Source organism: Lissotriton helveticus (assembly GCF_964261635.1).
Source record: "Lissotriton helveticus chromosome 1_1 unlocalized genomic scaffold, aLisHel1.1 SUPER_1_unloc_14, whole genome shotgun sequence".
Lineage (NCBI taxonomy): Eukaryota > Metazoa > Chordata > Amphibia > Caudata > Salamandridae > Lissotriton > Lissotriton helveticus.
The window spans coordinates 2,636,783-2,658,879 of NW_027611653.1; the positions used below are offsets into that span (position 1 = coordinate 2,636,783).

The 22,097-nt window shown below is 46.4% G+C and overlaps 1 protein-coding gene across 1 annotated transcript in view; it reads left to right on the top strand.

Moving 5' to 3' along the window:
- LOC144805542 (uncharacterized) overlaps positions 1-18,933 on the top strand; it is a 97,246-nt gene extending 78,313 nt beyond the window's left edge. The window contains exon 3 of the mRNA XM_078672075.1: positions 16,615-18,933. Coding sequence (XP_078528201.1) covers positions 16,615-18,933 — 2,319 coding nt within the window. The remainder of the gene's footprint in view (positions 1-16,614) is intronic.
- Positions 18,934-22,097: the final 3,164 nt, after the last annotated feature.

A 22,097-nucleotide genomic window follows, 5' to 3' on the forward strand; every position in this document is an offset into this window, starting at 1 on the left:
CATAGGATTTGTCCGGCTGTGAGACATTTGTTGAGATGTAGAACCTAATGACAGAGTGATCTGACCAAAGGACGGGGAGAGTTTGATCACCACTTTGGGTGAGTTTGTGAATAGGAGGTCTAAAGTATGGCCCGCCTTGTGAGTGGGGCCAGTTGCTAACATGTTTAAGCCTAAAGAGTTGATACTGGAGACAAGGTCGCAGGTGTTGGGGTCTAGGGTTAATTCAGCATGATAGTTAAAATCTCCTACCAAGATAAAATTGCTAGAGGCTAGGATGTGCGGGGCTATTGTCTCCATGAGATTGTTGACGAAATTGGTTTTGGTGCAAGGGGGCCTGTAGAGAAGAGCGACTTTCCATTCCAATTTGGGTGCCAATTGCTTAGCCAAGTCCATCAAGGCATGAATATAACGGCCCAACAAACAGGTAGCATTGGTAGACTTAAGAGCCATGCTTGAAGATGAAAAGACTTTCTTAGCTGACTGCTGAGTCCCTGTCAGCAAGATCCTGGGGAAAAGCACCCTGTTTAGAGCAGGATGCCTGCACCACCAAACTTTCTGGAGAAGGATGAGAGGGCAGAAAACGAGGATCCCCTGGAGCAGTTCTATATCATCTTCTTCCACTTCCTGCCTTTGATACTGCTCCTTCTCAAGCAGTCTCTGTGCCTCTTTCCTTCTTGATCGAAGTCTAGGAATTGGCTTTGACCGCGTCGCATGCTGTGCCGACTTCTCTGGAGCCCACGTTGAAGGATGTTCCGAAGGCGGGATCGGCACTGCACAAGGCCGAGAGGAAGGTCCACCAGACGGCGCCAGGGACACCATGAATGGCTTTGAAGCCCTCGGAGCTGGAAACTGCCATGATGGCGCTGCCGGCATGAAAGGCACAAAGGGTGCCTGGGCATAGTGTTGAGGCACACCAAGTTGAAGGCCAGCGGATCCACGGTGCCCTTGAAAGAAGAAGATCTCTCCGGAGTCGTACGAGGAGAAGGAGAAGGTGAAGGAGACACAAAGTCTTTTCAATGACATTGTGGAGCTGGCGAAGGTGACCTCAAAGCCTTACTCTTCGATGAACGGTGCCGAGATCCATGTCTTTTCCTCTTTTTGTGTTTCCTCGACTTCAACGAGTGCGAAGCCACCAACTTCGACTTAGCCCTTTTCCACACTCTTCCTTCCTTCTTTGCCTTAGCCATAAAGAGCTTTGCTTCTCGTTCTTTAAGAGCCTTAGGATTCATCTTCCTGCAGCTGGAAGAATCCTCCACGTTGTGATCAGACGACAAACACCATAAACAGTCTTTATGGGGGTCAGTCATGGACACCCACACTCTCTGCACGGCTTGAATCCAGACTTCTTTAAATGCGACATCCTAAAAGCGACAGTTTACAGAAGAATCTCTCTACAATGTATCTCAACAATATGGAGAGAGACAGAAAAAACGTTACACGTCGACGGTGTGGAAAAAAGGGAACTGACGTCATCACGCCGACGAGGCTCTCTTTTGGCTCCGGTGACGTCACACAGAGTCACGTGTGGAGTCGTGGTATTGTGACGTCCTTGTTGGCGTGCAGAGCTAGGAAAAAAGTTTCCGTGGAATGCTGGCGCAGGGGGTATTCAAAAGGTGAGGAATCCACAGGCAGATGTATCCATCAAAAGCTAATGTACTAATATACGCAGAGCCACAGTTGTCTTTGTGCTAAATACTTTCGTGTACCTGGAAGATTTCAAAGGAGTATCAGTGGATATATGTAGCTGTCCTGTACACACTGATGCTTTAATGTCTCTAAACCAGGTTCCATCGCGTAATAGTGTCTATTGTGTCCGTGCTGATGACATACTTGAAGACTGCTGATATTGTAGGGAAGTAATACTGCTACTGCGCCAGCACATTTATTATAAGTTTATAAATACAATAACCCCATGAATAGATTATGGGAGCGCACGCAGGTGCTACATCGCATCACGTGCCTGCCCCTGACCTCAGTTCTGCTAATGGGTGGGCAGTCATCAAAAAGCATTGCATCTCATCACATTCTGGTCACATCACAAAATGGTACTTCGTGCCATTGAGATCAAATCTAAATGAATGACATAATAACTTACTGCTCGGTAATGTGCCTCAGCTGCTGCTGGTTTCCCCCTCACACTTCCTGTAGCCCGGGGGTAGCTGGGGTGGCTCATATACAGTGAACTTAAACCCCTCTGGCTCCTCACTGGCTGAACACAAAGCAAGCCAAGAGTCTAAAGGCAGACAATGAGGGCTCTCCCCCCCTCCCGCCGCTCAAAGAATGTCACGTTTCTCTCGCAGACAGCCCGCCTGGAGCGCCATGCAAGAACACATGGCGGGAAGCACACTCTTGAAAACAGCACCATTGCTTAAAATAAATCCAAATATCGGAGGAACCATAACACAGCCCAAGAGAGCGATAATACGAAGTGTCATTTCTGGACGAAGTGGAGCAGGGCACACTGACGTGTTATAATAAGCTGGGTGGGATTTCCACGCACCTCCGACTTTGAAGCTGAGTGAACCGGGTTCGAGTCTGGCAGGAGGCTTATGCTTAGGCTGTGATTTTGGGCAAATCACACCATGCCTAAATATGATTGTGTTCGTCTGTAGCACAACTGGTGCTAGTGTAAAGTGCTCTAATATCTTCGGGCTGAGTTTGCGCTAATTAAAACTGCAACAAAAAAAGCCCAAAGACCACGGACTATTGCCTATTTTCAACTTTATAATCATCAAACGTTTAAAAAAAGGTTAATTCGGCATAGTTATTTAAGAGCCTGCCACAGAGGCCGTGAAATGTGTTGGTAGGATCAGCATCGAGGGCAAGGATCGGATGGGCACGGAACCTAACGAAACCCTTTACCTTCCTGCTGTTCACCGGCTCCGTACTTCGGAGGAAGGCGCTGTCATGTGACGCGCTGGTACACACACGTCTGATCACAGCTGCTGTCATGTGACGCGCTGGTACACACACTTCTGATCACAGCTGCTGTCATGTGACGCGCTGGTACACACACTTCTGATCACAGCTGCTGTCATGTGACGCGCTGGTACACACACGTCTGATCACAGCTGCTGTCATGTGACGCGCTGGTACACACACTTCTGATCACAGCTGCTGTGATGTGACGCGCTGGTACACACACTTCTGATCACAGCTGCTGTCATGTGACGCGCTGGTACACACACTTCTGATCACAGCTGCTGTCATGTGACGCGCTGGTACACACACGTCTGATCACAGCTGCTGTCATGTGACGCGCTGGTACACACACTTCTGATCACAGCTGCTGTCATGTGACGCGCTGGTACACACACGTCTGATCACAGCTGCTGTCATGTGACGCGCTGGTACACACACTTCTGATCACAGCTGCTGTCATGTGACGCGCTGGTACACACACGTCTGATCACAGCTGCTGTCATGTGACGCGCTGGTACACACACTTCTGATCACAGCTGCTGTCATGTGACGCGCTGGTACACACACTTCTGATCACAGCTGCTGTCATGTGACGCGCTGGTACACACACGTCTGATCACAGCTGCTGTCATGTGACGCGCTGGTACACACACTTCTGATCACAGCTGCTGTCATGTGACGCGCTGGTACACACACGTCTGATCACAGCTGCTGTCATGTGACGCGCTGGTACACACACTTCTGATCACAGCTGCTGTCATGTGACGCGCTGGTACACACACGTCTGATCACAGCTGCTGTCATGTGACGCGCTGGTACACACACTTCTGATCACAGCTGCTGTCATGTGACGCGCTGGTACACACACGTCTGATCACAGCTGCTGTCATGTGACGCGCTGGTACACACACTTCTGATCACAGCTGCTGTCATGTGACGCGCTGGTACACACACGTCTGATCACAGCTGCTGTCATGTGACGCGCTGGTACACACACTTCTGATCACAGCTGCTGTCATGTGACGCGCTGGTACACACACGTCTGATCACAGCTGCTGTCATGTGACGCGCTGGTACACACACTTCTGATCACAGCTGCTGTCATGTGATGCGCTGGTACACACACTTCTGATCACAGCTGCTGTCATGTGACGCGCTGGTACACACACGTCTGATCACAGCTGCTGTCATGTGACGCGCTGGTACACACACTTCTGATCACAGCTGCTGTCATGTGACGCGCTGGTACACACACGTCTGATCACAGCTGCTGTCATGTGACGCGCTGGTACACACACGTCTGATCACAGCTGCTGTCATGTGACGCGCTGGTACACACACGTCTGATCACAGCTGCTGTCATGTGACGCGCTGGTACACACACGTCTGATCACAGCTGCTGTCATGTGACGCGCTGGTACACACACGTCTGATCACAGCTGCTGTCATGTGACGCGCTGGTACACACACTTCTGATCACAGCTGCTGTCATGTGACGCGCTGTTACACACACTTCTGATCACAGCTGCTGTCATGTGACGCGCTGGTACACACACTTCTGATCACAGCTGCTGTCATGTGACGCGCTGGTACACACACGTCTGATCACAGCTGCTGTCATGTGACGCGCTGGTACACACACGTCTGATCACAGCTGCTGTCATGTGACGCGCTGGTACACACACGTCTGATCACAGCTGCTGTCATGTGACGCGCTGGTACACACACGTCTGATCACAGCTGCTGTCATGTGACGCGCTGGTACACACACGTCTGATCACAGCTGCTGTCATGTGACGCGCTGGTACACACACTTCTGATCACAGCGGCTGTCATGTGACGCGCTGGTACACACACGTCTGATCACAGCTGCTGTCATGTGACGCGCTGGTACACACACTTCTGATCACAGCTGCTGTCATGTGACGCGCTGGTACACACACGTCTGATCACAGCTGCTGTCATGTGACGCGCTGGTACACACACTTCTGATCACAGCTGCTGTCATGTGACGCGCTGGTACACACACGTCTGATCACAGCTGCTGTCATGTGACGCGCTGGTACACACACGTCTGATCACAGCTGCTGTCATGTGACGCGCTGGTACACACACGTTTGATCACAGCTGCTGTCATGTGATGCGCTGGTACACACACGTCTGATCACAGCTGCTGTCATGTGACGCGCTGGTACACACACGTCTGATCACAGCTGCTGTCATGTGACGCGCTGGTACACACACGTCTGATCACAGCTGCTGTCATGTGAAGCGCTGGTACACACACGTCTGATCACAGCTGCTGTCATGTGACGCGCTGGTACACACACGTCTGATCACAGCTGCTGTACTTGAAGCAGCACTAGCCCTTCTCACATTCTAAGCAGGCTTCCCACCTCCTCCCTCGGAACAAGAAACGGACACACAGTCCCACTTCGCCGAGGTCACCCTGCTTTTTAGGTCTCGCCTATCCAGGGATCAAAGGGCTTCACCCCCATCCCTCCCCACTTCGTGTGTGCCAGCCCAACCAATGTGTCAGGGTTATATCTGGAAGGAAACTAGTGGACTTATTTGAGTGCATTCAATGTGCTAATATTATGAAAATATACGTTTTATTTTACAATTTAATTTAGAACAGCAGTGAAACTTTAGAATTGTTGCAAAATGTTTAAGATGCGATTGTCAGATATTCCTTTTTATTACGGGCACAAGCTGGTGCGCTTTGCGGCGGTCAACAGGGGCTAAAAGACATTGTCATTTACAACGCCATTACTTGATTAATGCTTCACGAAGGGAAAAAGATAATAATATAATGTTCAATGCCAATAGCTCAACCCAATGTCATTGCGAGACCTATTGCATTGTGAATGCTTGTTTAAAGGGAGGCAGTGAAGTAAAGGAAGAACATGAGAAACTGATTGGCATTCGGCTATTGCCATAAGCAGCAGAGTGGCTGCATTTTAGATGACCTGAACTTTATTTTAGAATCTTTTCGGAATGTTTGGTGAATTAATATGCTATAAAAATCTATTTTAGCAAGAATAAGTTCAGAGATTTCCGTAAGTCAGAAGGGATAAAGGTAAAGATTTTCCTGAGAATTCGCCGTATGAAAAAACGGGAGGTAGTGACAAAATGTCCATGTCCTTCAAAAGAGTTTGTTGTCAAAGTATAGACCAAGATTTGTGACTCTGGTAATCGTGGTAGGCAGCACCCCAACTCTTGTGGCCACCAGGTGGGGGCCCAGAACAATGTGTTCCTGCTAAAATGCAGGATCTTGATTCTACCCAAGCTCAGTTTTAGACCGTTTTTTGACATCCAACTACCGACTTGTAGCATACACTCATGGAAGCGAGCTGCAGTGTCTTCAGGGTTTCTGGCCACAAACCCCACAATGTGAGTGTCATCAGCAGAGGATACCATTGCAAAGCCAAATGATTTTATAAGGTTAGCCAAAGGGGTTATGTTTAAGTTAAAAAGGGTCAGAATACGGGCAGAGCCCTGCAGAACCGCACACGTCGACAGAAAGAGGGCGACTTGAAGCCATTGAACTCAGCAAATTGCTGTCTATCTGAAAGGAAATATTTAACGAACTTAAGGGCCTTGCCCCTGATCCCTAAAGTGAAGAGACAGTCAATAAGAAGGCTTTGGTTAACTGTTGAAATCTGCAGGGAGTTCGACAAGGTCAGGGCAGCATTTCCACCTGTGTCAAGGGTTTGCCGTATCTCTTCTGAGGCAGTATTCAGAGATAGCCCATGTGTTGGCTTCTAAAGTCAAATTGGGTGGCATCCAGAAGTGAATTATAATTAATAAAATGTGAAAGTTCAGAGTTCGAAGCCTTCTCCACAACCTTTGCAGGGAAGGGAAGGCGCAAGATAGGCCTGTAATTATTTCTATTGCTACTGACTACGTTGGGCTTTTATAGGAGAGGCAGAACGGAGGCCGTCCTCTATTTCTCAGGAAAATAACCAGACGTGAGCATCCTGTTAAGGATGTCCCCGAGGTGCCTGGAGACGGCATCAGGTGGTAAGTGAAGAATTCTGGGAGGGCCGGGATCCAAGGGAGAGCCACATTTAATTTGGCTAAATAATGATTGAACTTGATCTACCGATAGAAGATTAAAAGATAGCAGAAACGTATTTCCGACTGAGGGGCAGGCTCCCCGTGTCATAGAGTGAGGGACAGCCGTATTTTCTGTTGTACTGATCGAGTCGGGGAGGTGGTATCTGCCAGTACCAGTCACTACCTGATCCCAACTCCTTTCCTGGCCTATTTCCTGTTGTTCTGATGAGGTCTGAAGGGGTGGTAGCCATCATTACCAGTTCAATGCCTATGTCCTTCTCTTTGGTTACACCACAGGGAGGATGCTTGTGCGAACACGTATTATAGGTAGCTTTGACCTAGATTTGAAAAAAAAAGTTACTATCAAATTGCAGAAGGATTCGTCGGCAGTAATGTTTTTACGTTCAGGAAGCTTGCTTGGTTTTATCCAGTCGTAAAGAGTTCTTTGGGGATGTTTAAAGAAGATTTAATTTTGACGGCATAGTGACTGGATTTTGCTTTAAAAATCATATCCTGGTAGGCCTGAATGCCCTGCTTATATGAGATTCTATCACAGGGATCATAGTGGTTGTGCAGTTTCCTTTCTAGCCTTCTGCAAGCTTGTTTGTGAGCTCTAAGGTTCTTGTCAAACGACGGTTCGGAGGGAAAAAATCTTTTATTTTTCAGATTTTTAAATGGAACAAGCAAATGGAGACTGGAGTCAATCCACTGACGAAATACGTCCGTGGCTGCATCTAAATCAGCAGTAATCTCAGGCATAGATTGAGTGAGCTGTGCCTTCAATAGTTCAGGGGTCATTTTATACCAGGAGCGGCTGAGGATGAACAGTGAGAACATCAGCTTCCAAATTCAGTGGACGTGCAGTAGCGACTTGAAGAGAGGGATTGTCTGAGAAAATACCATCTAATAAGTGGCCGGCTGAGTGTGTCGGAGCCGTCACTAACGGGGTGAGACCGAGACTTGCCCCAGGGTCTGAGAGATCGATCCTATCTTTATCCGCATAATTTTCAAGATGGAAATTGAAGTCACAGAGTATAGTGAAATCGAGGGAATTGGGTTTAATGTCCTAGAGCTGATTGTTACTATTTAAGAAGGCTGTCCTAGGGTCTGGAGGTCGGTAAATAAGTACCCCATTGAAGGAGTAATGATTAGAAAGAGCAATTTCATATGCAAGTGCCTCATAATCAGATGCGGCCGGTAATGTCTCAAAGGAGACTTTGAGGTTGTCCCTGTAAATGATTGTTAACTCACCACCCCTTTCTTCAAATAAATCAAGCCTGAAATTGGAAAAACCGGGGGTGTCCCAACAATTAGATCTGGGTGGGATGAGGCATATGCTCAGGTCTCAGTGATGAAAGCAAAATCCAGTGCACAAGCTTCTAGAAAGTCCGCAAAATAGGATGCACTCTCTGTTAGAGACCATGCATTAATAAACATGCCTCTGATTTCCCTCTGAGGAGTGGGTAACCTGAAGACATGCAGTGTAGGAGAGATAAGTGCGACAATCCTGGAGGTGCTCAGAGTGAGCTTACAATCTGGGCAAATATTCTCGACGATAGTATCATTCGGAATAAAGTAGGGCCTAAATAAGGCTTACCTAAAGGTTCAAAAGTGAGCAGCTCATCCCGTGAGTAGCGGATATGAACTGCCAGATGGGGGGTGAAACCAACAGGAGGACCGGCGCTGAGCACAGTCTAAGCCCGTACGGGCTTAGAAGAGCTTGCCTTAGGCGCCACTTCGGCGCGCCGTAGATCTGTCTTTGTAGCACAACCTCCGGAGGTGTGCCAGAGAGGCATATACAAAACGAAAGTACTACTCATCACAATATTAGCAAGTTTAAAAGATAATGTGAGGGAAAAATATAAACCTAATTAGGGTCCAGCAACCCCTGCGACCTTCACACGCTCCCTGGTGAAGTATCAGCTACTGGTAACAGAGACAAAGAAAGGAAATGGTGTCCAATGCTAGCAACACATAAAACAAAAGTCATAACAATCCACCATTCCAGAGTGGCGTTAGGGGAGCCAGATACCTCCCAAAACTACATAATTGTGTAATACAGGGAAATCAAAAATCTGCACAAGGCGCTGCTGACAGAAGTCCTGTCTGGAAGAAAGATCTGCACAGGGCACAGCTGACATAAGTCCTGCCTGGAAGGAACATCAAAATTAGGTGCAACTGACACAAGCCATGCCTGGAAGGAAGGTCTGCACAAGGTGCCGCTGACAGAAGTCTTGTCTAGAAAGGAAGATCTGCACAAGGCGCCGCTGACGGAGATCCTGCCTGGAAGGAAGTTCTGCACAGGGCACAGCTGACAGATGTTCAGCTTTGTGGTGACCTCAAAGCAGTGAGAGACCCTCAAACCACAAGATCCTTCAAGCCCAGCTAGCCACACTGGACGCAATGTACACCAAAGGTCTGATTTAGATTTCAGCGGATGGTTTATTCCATCACAAATGTGACAGGTATCCTGCCCACCCCATTAAAAATGCATTACAACCTGTGGCAATTATAATAAGGCAGACAGGATATCTGTCACGTTTTGGTAATGCCTTTGTGTAGTTCGCAGAGTTTTACTCCGCTGAACTCCACGAAGTGCCAGGGAAACTCCCCCGCACTCTGCGGACTTCCGCTAGTGGCAGAGTTTCTTAAGTTGCGCTGCTCTCACAGATTTTTTGTGCCAGGATTTTGTCACGCACTGTAAAATCAGCACAAACTGCACTAGGCATCGTGCCAGAGGGCGCTGCTGCTTTCTGCCGCTCAAATTAACATTCTAATCAAGTGGCAGCTACATCAACAAGAATGGCAGATTTCTACACTCGAGTAGTCGCAACCTGCTGCGACCTCCCGCAATGATAAATCTCACCAGTAGGAGGTCTAGCGCGTTGTATTTTCTCACAAGCGCTCGTCACCTTACCTTTGGCGAACCGCTTAAGAAAAAAAACTCTGTTCTGCATCACTTTGTGGAGTTTTTTGGAACGGAGTGGGCAAAACTTTACGAGGTCTGCCGGCAGAGCGGAATTCTTCACCCAGCCCTAGTTTTGAGGCAATAATCTGTTGAACAAATTCCTAACTAGGCTCTATGTCTGCAATAAGTGTTGTAGAAGAAGTGAGTTCCATGGCCTTGTGACTATTGGGCCGTTATCTGACTTCTGATGATCCCCACAGAGTGAGTGTGCAGCCAGAAGGCAGTAGGGCGGTCAACAGACAGGAAATTAGGTAAATTTGAATATGAGAAATATGGAAAGGTAGAAATGCTGCATCACCCGTGGATAACTTACACCTCCTCCCGCTCTACCAAATGCCCATCCGGTCACAAAGTGGCATCCTGGGCCCCAAATGGACAACATTATGCCAGATGCCATGTAATGGTGGAAAAAGGGGGAAAAAGAGTAATATGCACACATCTGCTGCGGGGATAAGTCAGGTAAATTATTGGTTGTGATGGATTCTCTATAAGTACTAAATGACTTCTATTGTCGAATATTAAAGATATGAATCAACGTTTGATTACCTTATCTATGCTTATAGTGTATAGGATGGGCCTTACAGTGAATCCCTCGCTCTGTTTCACCTAAAAGCCCCGGAAGGAGTTGCATCTTACAGAACTTTATCTGCTTTAGGAAGAACTAAAGACTTGCTTTTTAAAGACTTTCAGGGTGTTGTAAGCTGCATTAGTTTCAGGGAGAAGGACAGATATTATGGCGATAGGAAACCCCCTCAACTCACAATAATGTTCCAATCTTCCAGGTTGGAAGAAACCAGAAATGCTTGAACCAAGAGAGCTGTTGAAAGTGTCAAAGGTGACTTATGAACAGCAAGGTAAAGACAGGAGTTGGTATCTGAGATGATCTTAAGTGAATAGGAAAGGGAAGAGAAGAAGTGTGTGAATAGAGTTACTTTTGTTGTTTACTTCGTAAAGATTTACTGGACATTTTGCAGCCCAGCCTGATATATCTCTTTTTCTAAAATCTATTGTTGTTTAAATGAAATTTTGACCATATGCGTCTATCTTAAGCTATACCGTGAACCACTTGGGTGCTCCGGGAGCACCCTTACTTTGCTAAGTTACTCTGTAAACACTGGTTTATCACCTTCTTTTCAGACATTAATAAGATGTCACCTGATCAACAGAATGGTTAGTTAAATATCTGTGTATGATAAAATATTCCTTGCTAAGTTTCAAAGGCGGTAAAGAAGAAGGGGGAGATTTACTAACATTGTGTGCCGTGTTTTCGTCACAAAAGTGTCACAAAACAACGCAAAAAACATTTTTCCTAATTTAATTTCAAGCAAATAACGTAAAATTAATGTGAAGCGGCGCATAGCACTGCGTCGCATTACTTCGCGCCAGGGGGGCCTGGCAAGGGGGGGTGCATGGGCGTTCCCATGCAACCACCCAAGGTTTCTCACGCTAAATCCAATTTAACAAATACAGTAGATTGGGTTTAGCATGAGAAAAGTGTACCCTTTTAAACTAGGTACAAGGAAGGAGAAATGCTTTCATTTCTCCTTCCTTTTCTAACTTTGCATGCATGCTGCACTTTGCAACACGTATACAAAATGGAAAAAACTTTCCCTCATGTCTAGGCATCGTATTTTGTACAGGAAGGGTGTCCTTCCTGTACAGAACCTATGCTGGACTCACACACATACAACTTGGCGCTCTGGTTCTAAGGTGTGTGCATGGCGCAGGGCCACTGTAATCAGTGGAAATAATGTTCAGTGAAGTTGTAACTAAGTTTCTTGTACTCAATTTGAAATGATCAAATTCATTTTATTTCTTCTCTTTTTAGATAGTCATTCCATATTCATCAATGTCAATGATAGTTAAACATCTGATAAATGTAGGCTCCAATGCATTTCGGGCAATAGCCCTTCGTCTGGGAGCATATCCACAAATTAAAACAATAGAGCTCATTCAGTCTATTAAATTCATAGTATCTGCATTAAAAAATAGTATCTACAGTGGTAATTTAAACGTGAAACGCGAGAGAACGAAATAACCGTGCATGAAGTGCAACAAACATGCGGTGAAAAAGTGAAATAAAAAAGACGGGTTCCAATCAGGAAAACTTACTGGTTCGGCGAATGCGCGGTGTCAGAGTATCAGAATATCTAAACGTAGGGAAAAAACAGGGTAAGTCTAACGTCCTAACAAGTTGTGGAATTGCTACGAGAGCTATCAAAATATAATACTCAAGGGTGAAGAAAATGAAAAGGTAAAACGCTGGTTGTCTAATTTGGTGGCTCGCGGTTAGCGGAGCATCCAGATAGTCGGCGTATCTGAGAGTCTATTGGGTAATTTTACGTACAACGTGAGAGTCACGTGAAGGCACTGTGATGCATAAAGCTAAAAAACGGACTCCTAAATGTCGATCATGTGGAACCATGAAAGATAGACTATTGGAAACAAAAGTGAAAAAGGAAAGACGGCAGTGACGTTAAAAGTGTACGGTGACGATAAAAAATAATAATGTACGGTGACTCTAAAAAATAATACGGATAAGTAAGTAAGATGCGATCAATGGGGAAATATAAAATCACCAAACTAGAGAAAAGTAAATAAGGTAAAAGATAGGCTGAACTTCATCAGGTCAATTGTACAGAACATAAACACCCCTGTGGGCTCAAAATTATATGTAACAAGAAAATTCAGTTCGATCATTTAATCCATGGGGCTTCATCGTGTTCAATCTGTAAATCCAGTAGTTTTCGTGGCGAAGCAAATACTTGCTGTTGTCTCTTCCTTAAATCTTTTGTACTGTTTCTAACACCATGAATTTCAGTTGAGAAATGTTATGGTTCATCTCTAAGAAATGCGCTGCTACTGATGATTTCAGGTTTTTGGTTCTTATGTTGGACTTGTGTTCATTGAGGCGTACTTTTAATTTTCGTTCAGTCTTTCCTATGTACGCTTTGCCGCAAGGGCATTTCAGTAGATACACAACCTTCATGGTGTCACAAGTGGATGTAACCTTTAATGCAATTTGTTGACCCTTCAAAGGATGCATAGCTTTATTGCCGAGTATTATGTTGTGGCAATTATTGCAATTTGCACATGGTCTTGTTCCTTTGAAGGTGATTTCAGTTTGATCGCGTTGTTTAAGGATTTCACCAAGAATTTTCCCCCTTGTGTAAGCAAATATTGGTTGATGGTTAAAGATTCCATTAAAATCCGGTTCAGCCTTTAACATGGCCCAGTGCTTCAATATGACCTTTTTGTAGGCTGTACTAACATTGGAAAATTTGGACACGATAACTGTCCTTTCACTTTGTTGTTTTGGAGCAGGCTTTAGTAAATCCTTGCGATTGAGAACACTGGTTTCTGTTTTGGCAGTTTCTATAATTTGCTGCGGGAATCCTCTTTGTCTAAATCTCTCACCCATTTCGTTAATATGCTGCTTTGCTTTCATGGGATCCGAGGTTATTCGTTTCACTCTTAACATTTGACATTTTGGGAGGTGTCGTTTTAATGACCCTTGGTGAAAGCTGGAGTAATGTAGTACATTATTCCGGTCAGTGGATTTCCGGTAAATGTCTGTAGAAATCTGGTTGTCATGTAGTTTGACAGAAACATCTAGAAAGGTTACTGATTGGGTATCGATGACCCACGTGAATTGAATGCGTTTGTCAACTGTGTTTAAGGTGTTGAGTGCTTGTTCCAACCTTTCTTTAGTATTGGTCCATACAATGAAGAGATCATCTATGTATTGAGCATACATTTTTAAGTTATTAGCAACAATGCCCCTGCACTGACACAAAAACAATATAGTAACAATTTCCGTATATGATTGTAACATAAGAAAATGACATATAGTGCATCAATCTAAACAGTTCGTGCAGATACGTGATTCAATAACAGTTCGTCTATTGTGACGGGTAAGTCAGTCAAAAGTCTGCAGTGGGGGTGTCCATTTTCTGTTTAATGTTCCAATTCAACAAAAGCCTGGCACAATAGACGAACTGTTATTGAATCACGTATCTGCACGAACTGTTTAGATTGATGCACTATATGTCATTTTCTTATGTTACAATCATATACGGAAATTGTTACTATATTGTTTTTGTGTCAGTGCAGGGGCATTGTTGCTAATATGTATTGCTGACCAGTTTCTGGTCATCCTGAGTGGTTGTGAGGGATTACCACTCGCCCTATTGCCTACACCCTGTTTTACAAGTGCATGTCATTACTTAGCGGTTCACAAGTGTTGCGCCCTGAATATCTGGTATTTCTAAAAAGACCTCAGTAGGCGATTACAGATACATTTTTAAGTTGTTCGACCAATTGGGATTCTTAAAGATATTAATTTGTTCAAATTCACCCATGAATAGGTTCGCATAGACTGGGGCTGCACAGTTGCCCATCGAAGTACCTACAAGCTGAAGGTACCAATCATTCTCATGCTTAAAATAGCTTTGATATAGAGTAAAGATTACTAATTCCATTAGGAATAGTTGAATGGGTTCTTCCACATTTAGTTTAACCACTTGGCTGCCAAGGCTTTTCCCCTCCTGTGCTGATTGATTGATAATCCCATTATACATGACGAGCTCACCTTGTCATGAGCACAGCTCCAGTGTGCCTCATGACGAGCTCACCTTGTCATGAGCATGCAAGAGGTTAAGGATTGCTTGTTCCGTGGCTTCAATGCCCTCCTGATGAGGAAGATCTGACATCTGCAGTGCATAACTATAAGCTTTCATTGGGACTGATATTGATTGTCTCCAATTTGCGTAAAAAGTCAGTGGTATCCTTCATGTAACTTTTCAGGCCTTGAACAATAGGTTGTAAATGTCTGTCTAGAAATTGTCCAACTGGTTCATGGATGCTGCCTTGAGTGGATACAATGGGTCTAATGGGCGGGTCCGTTGGATGGTTATGAATTTTAGGCACTGCGTATATTGACAGACACCTTGATACTCTGACACGGCGCATTCGCCGAACCAGTAAGTTTTCCTGATCGGATTTTTATTTCACTTTTTCACCGCATGTTTGTTGCACTTCATGCACGTTTATTTTGTTCGCTCACATTTCACGTTTAAATTACCACTGTAGATACTATTTTTTGATGCAGAAACTATGAATTTAATAGACTGAATGAGCTCTATTGTTTTCATTTCTAGATATGCTCCCAGACGAAGGGCTATTGCCCGGAATGCATTGGAGCCTACATTAATCAGATGTGTAACTAACATTGACATTGATGAATATAGAATGACTATCTAAAAAGAGAAGAAATAAAAATGAATTTGATCATTTCAAATTGAATACAAGAAACTTATTTACAACTTCACTGAACATTATTTCCAGAGTGCCCCATGGGATGCAACCAATTTCTAATTGAATGCACTTCTAATACTTTTATGCTTTAATCGTCACGTGGACAGGAGACGATACCGTAGGAGCACCTACTTACAAATCCTAAACTAGTTCAACTAAAGTATTATCCGCTGTGCACTTGTTCTTTCCTTCAAGTAGTCCACTGTAATCAGTGCCAGCGCAAGGGAAAGGGAAGGAGAGAGACATATCTTTGACAATATGGTGCTCTCCTGCTCCCCCCCTGTCGTGCAACGCAGCGCAGCCTCGCGGGGGGAGAGGGGGCTGCGCTGCATTGCGTGAGATTTGGTAAATCTCCTCCGAAATGTCTTTTACAACCAGTTAAACATTGTGAATTCTCATTCCATTATGTTTCAATTTAGTAATGTTAAATATCTTTACATCCAACAGAAAACCATCCTTGAATGTATGAAATGACCATCAATATTGAAGCGAATGCTGTAAATCTTCAATAATAGCAGAAATAATGAGCTACAGTGTTCAGGAAAACATCAGCGCAGTCGGCGACAGAGGAACCTGCACACAAACTGACAGATCTCGGATCAAGCATCAAGGGCAGTTCAGTGATTGTAAGAGGCTGAGCTGAGCACCTCCACGCCACAAGACGAAGAAATGACCATAGGAAAATTAAGGCAACACCAATTACAAACCGCGTCCTGTATAAACAAGTGTCCAACACCAGCTTTGATCATCGGATCGGTATGATGTGATTACAGCAGTGCTCTGTTTTATAATATGATGACAAGCCATCATTCCACGCTCTAGGTGAATTGTAAACTCTTTCTGGCCAAACCACAGTAACCAGAGAAAAGCACAACAGAGCGGAGCCGGACAACTGACGGGTAAAGGAAAGAGGAGTTCTTCTAGCTACAATACAACAGACTGTTCCAAATTTGCACCGGGCAGAAAGAAGATACATCTTTTTCTGCAAGCGTGCATAGCCATAATCCAATCTAAAGGCACAATCGCCTACAAAGACAGCTTCTACGTATTCGGAGTGTGGCAAATGTTTGGTGGCAATTGCATTTTATTGTTAAAGCAGAAATCTAACATGCAAAATACTGCCCACATATAAAGTGTGTGAGAAAACCACGAGTGCTTTATCAGCCATGTTGGCCCATCAGGAAATACAGACATGGGATGTAGACAAATATAAACCTGACCCGCAGACACTAACCAAGAAAGAAGAATCATACACATGCAGCGAGAGCTTTAGTTTGTCATCACTACTCAAGCTTCATCAGCACACGTACACAGGACAAAAACCATTCAAGTGCAGTGAATGTGTAAAGAGCTTTAGTAGGTTATCAGAACTGCAAAGACACCAGCGAACATATACATACCATTGCATTGAATGTGCAAAGTGCTTTAGACACTTATCAGTCCTCCAAACACATCCGCGAACACACACAGGGGAAAAGCCATTCAAGTGCACTGAATGTGCAAAGTGCTTTAGTAGGTTATCAAGCCTTCAACGTCATCAGAAAACACACACAGGGGAAAAAGCATTCAACTGCAGTGAATGTGGGAAGAGCTTTAGTCGATTATCAGTCCTACAAATTCATCAGCGAACACACATGGGGGAAAAGCCATTCAAGTGCAGTGAATGTGCAAAGTGCTTTAGTCAGTTATCAAACCTTCAAATTCATCAGCGAACACACACGGGGGAAAAGCCATTCAAGTGCAGTGAATGTGCAAAGTGCTTTAGTCAGTTATCAAACCTTCAAAGTCATCTGCGAACACACACAGGAGAAAAGCCATATCATTGCAATGAATGTGGGAAGAGCTTTAGTCAATTATCAGAACTACAAAGTCATCAGCAAACACACACAGGGGAAAAGCCATTCAAGTGCAATGAATGTGTAAAGAGCTTTAGTAGGTTATCAGAACTACAAATACACCAGCGAACATATACATACCATTGCAGTGAATGTGCAAAGTGCTTTAGACACTTATCAGTCCTCCAAACACATCAGCGAACACACACAGGGGAAAAGCCATTCAAGTGCACTGAATGTGCAAAGTGCTTTAGTAGGTTATCAAGCCTTCAACGTCATCAGAAAACACACACAGGGGAAAAAGCATTCAACTGCAGTGAATGTGGGAAGAGCTTTAGTCGATTATCAGTGCTACAAATTCATCAGCGAACACACACGGGAGAAAAGCCATTCAAGTGCAGTGATTGTGCAAAGTGCTTTAGTCAGTTATCAAACCTTCAAATTCATCAGCGAACACACACGGGGGAAAAGCCATTCAAGTGCAGTGAATGTGCAAAGTGCTTTAGTCAGTTATCAAACCTTCAAAGTCATCTGCGAACACACACAGGAGAAAAGCCATATCATTGCAATGAATGTGGGAAGAGCTTTAGTCAATTATCAGAACTACAAAGTCATCAGCAAACACACACAGGGGAAAAGCTGTTCAAGTGCAATGAATGTGTAAAGAGCTTTAGTAGGTTATCAGAACTACAAATACACCAGCGAAAACACACAGGGGAAAAACCATTCAAGTGCAGTAAATGTGGGAAGAGCTTTAGTTGGTTATCAGAACTACGAAGACATCTGCGAACACACACTGGGGAAAAGCCATTCAAGTGCATTGAATGTCTAAAGAGCTTTAGTTATTTATCAGGCCTCCAAACACATCTGCGAACACACACTGGGGAAAAGCCATTCGAGTGCAGTGAATGTGCCAAGTGCTTTAGTCGGTTATCACAACTTCAAAGTCATCTGCGAACACACACAGGAGAAAAGCCATACCATTGCAATGAATGTGGGAAGAGCTTTAGTCAATTATCAGAACTACAAAGTCATCAGCAAACACACACAGGGGAAAAGCCATTTAAGTTCAATGAATGTGTAAAAAGCTTTAGTAGGTTATCAGAACTACAAATACACCAGCGAACATATACATACCATTGCAGTGAATGTGCAAAGTGCTTTAGATACTTATCAGTCCTCCAAACACATCCGCGAACACACACAGGGGAAAAGCCGTTCAACTGCAGTGAATGTCGGAAGAGCTTTAGTCGATTATCAGTCCTACAAATTCATCAGCAAACACACACGGGGGAAAAACCCTATCATTGTAGTGAATGTGACAGTAATTTCAGGCACACTTCAGCATTAAGGTATCATCAGCGAACTCACACAGGAGAAAAACCATTAAAGTGCAGTGAATGTGTAAAGAGCTTTAGTCGGTTATCAGAACTACGAAGACGCCAGCGAAAACACACAGGGGAAAAACCATTCAAGTGCAGTGAATGTGGGAAGAGCTTTAGTCGGTTATCAGAACTACGAAGACATCTGCGAACACACACTGGGGAAAAGCCATTCGAGTGCAGTGAATGTGCCAAGTGCTTTAGTCAGTTATCACAACTTCAAAGTCATCTGCGAACACACACAGGAGAAAAGCCATACCATTGCAATGAATGTGGGAAGAGCTTTTTTTTTTTTTTGAAAACTTTATCTTTGTTGCAGATTTATGTCACATACAATAGAACAAAGATGCCGACAGTGCTATCCGTAATCATCACAGGCTTCAAACCAATGGTTGAATATCACACAGCCCATCAGCCCACATCCCGAAGGCCGGGCGGCAGTAGGTGGTAACACGTCATAGCAAATGGAGAACACAACAATGCATCTGTACGGCAGAATAATCTGTTCTGCTTTTGTCTTCTACTACATTTAGATTAACCCCCAACTCCCCGAAGGAACCCCCCCCCCCAAAAACTGGCATCTAATGGGAATTAACCTAAGCGTGTACAGTTTGTTCACCTCAGTGTGACTCTCCAAGGAGCCGAAGAGACAGCAACGATTGTCCAAAGGAACAAGAAGAACTCTCTCCTGGGACAAAACACAATATCGGCAGGAGTAAGCATATACGTGCGTGCTGGGCCAGGCCCTACTCCAAATTAGTATCCCCCCTCCCCCTCCCCACCACCCTCACTCTCGGATCCCGAGCCCTCAGGGGTGAACAACTCCGCACTCGTGCCCTCCGAGTCCTCAGCAGTCGCTCCTACCACACGCATCATTCTCCACGCAAGCAGGTCATCTTGTAGCCTCTCATCCCTGCGCACCTGTTGCATGAAAGTTTCCTTCGCTAGGGTCAACTCTCCCACATCTCTAAGCCACTGCGACACCTCCGGAGCCCTCCGTCCCATCCACTTATCGCCACCCTCCTCCTTGCCAGCACCAACAGCAGTTGTAACATCTTATAGGACAGGTTACGTTTCTTGGGTTTGGGGACCAAGGCTAACAAACAATGTAAGGGAGTCAGCTCCAGCCGGAGACCGGTAATCGTACGTATGCGCTCCACCACCGACCGCCAGAATGCCTTGACCAACGGGCAGTCCCAGGCCAGATGGAGAAAGGCCGCTCCCGCCGCCCCACATCTAGGACAAGCGTCACTTTTTTCCCCGGAAATACGGTTCAGGGTAACCGGCGTCACATATGTGCGGTGCATAAAATTAAAGTGAATCAATTTAAACCTCGCGTTACACGACACCTTTCGTGTGAGGGCGCCTATGCGTGTGCGCTGTCCCGGTTCCAAGTCCAGTCCCAGGTCAGACTCCCATGCCGTCCAGGCCGGAGGGATTGGCTGAGTGGAGTCCTGCCTCATAGCCGAGTACAATAAAGTTATCAACCTCCTACCCCTACCACAGGAGAGAATAACATTGAGGGTATGGGACATCGGGGGTGCCTCAGGAAATTGAGGCCAGGTTTCCCGCGCCATGTTGCGAAGGCCCCTATATTGTAGGTATTGGCCCCCGCTGAGCCCGAACGTCTCCGTTGCCCGCTCAATAGACAGAAACGTGTCATCCGGGTAAAGGTCAGCCAGTAGCTCACAACCGCCGGCTCTCCACTCCTGAAACGGCCTATGTTCCTCCATGGCCACCACCGGTAGTTCCCTATGGGATGGGGCCCTGCGCAGGATTTTCTCCACGAAGCGCTGCCAGACAGCCGCCGTGTGTCGCACGATGAATGGCAGCGCCTCATCCGCACCCCTCCCATGCAGTAGAGCCAAGTGTACCGCCCTCTCGTCCGCTCTACCCGCCAGGAGCCGTAGTTCCCAGTTGTCCGGGTCTGCGAACCATCTGGCAGCCGGCAATAACTGGGCTGCGTAGTAATATAAGTCAAACCTTGGCGCCTCCAGTCCCCCTTCATCCCAGCTCCGTACAACCGTGTGCAGGGCAACCCTACTACGCTTGCCCGCCCAAAGTAAAGACGTGAGGAGTGTATTAAGGGTGCGAAATATCCGCTGAGGAAGTGGGCACAGAGAGTTTTGCAAGGTGTATAGCACCCTCGGTAACATCACCATTTTGGCCACCGCCAGGCGTCCCATCAAAGAGAGAGGCAGCGTGTTCCAAAAGGACACAGACTTTTGCAGAGATGTAATCACCCGATCCGCATTCCGGGCCAGTAACTGCTCATCCGACAATGCCACTTGAACCCCTAAATAGCGGAAGGCCTCCAGTTCCCAGCGCAGTCCCAGGTCCGGTAAGTCCCCAAGCCTGGCCGCACCGTATCCCGCAAGGGGGAAGATCAGGGACTTGCCAGCGTTAATGCGCAGGCCCGAGGCTGATCCGAATCGGTCCACCAGTCGTAGCAAGACCGGCAGCGACTCCCGCGGAGAGGTTAAATAAAACAGAGCATCGTCTGCATACAAGGAAACCGTGTGCACCGTGTTCCCTACTTTAATCCCCCATTGGGACATCGTGGCCCGGACCTCAACAGCTAGTGGCTCAATCGCCAGGGCAAACAGGAGCGGTGAGAGGGGACACCCCTGACGAGTGCCCCTCCCCAATGCCCAGTCCGCAGAACGTGCGGTCCCAAGTTTAACCCGGGCTCGAGGCGCTCGGTACAGAATTTGGACCCACCTGCAAAACACGGGTCCTAGTCCGGCCCGTCGGAGCACCTCAAGCAGGTATTCCCAGCTAACAGTGTCGAACGCTTTGGCTAAGTCAATCGAGACCAGGACTCGGGGATCCTCCCCGCCGCGCACCTCATGTAGGATGTGGTTCAACCGTCGTAAGTTCATTGCGGTGTTGCGGCCCGGGATGAACCCACACTGGTCCTGGTGTACTAGGTGGGCCATAAGCGGCGCCAAGCGCGCGGCCAACAGTTTGGTCAGGACCTTCACGTCCGTGTTAATCATCGTTATAGGGCGGAAGGCCGCGGGATCACAACCATCGCCGCCCGGCTTCAGGAGCATGCAGATCTCCCCTTGATACATCGTGGGCGGGAGGAATCCGTCATCCAGTGCCCTCAGGAAGACCTGGAGGAGGAGGGGGCCGAGCATGTCCCCAAACGTGTGGTAGAATTCGGAAGGGAACCCATCACTCCCCGGGGATCTAGCCCGTGGCAGACCAGCCATTGCCACTCGTATTTCATGAAGCGTTAGCGCCCCACCATACTCCTCTGTCTCCTCTCTCTCGAGGGCCTGGAGGGTCAGTCCCTGGAGGTAAGGCTGATACGAAGCGTCCGTGACCAAGGGATCCGCCTGATACACCTGCTGCAGGTGGGTCTGGAGGACATGGAGGATATTCGACTCCGAATGCACCGTAACCCCATCGGAGCCCCTCAGGGCAACTATACGTGCTGGGGCCGTTTCTCTCCTCAAAATCCAGGCCAACAGTCGGCCGGACTTGTCCCCCTCCTGGTGTAGACGCTGTCTAAATTGACCCAGGGTGAACTTATCTAGGCGGGTAAGTATATTGTGTACGCGTTCCCGGGCCTCGCGCTCCGCTGCCAATTCTGGTTCCCCAGGGTCA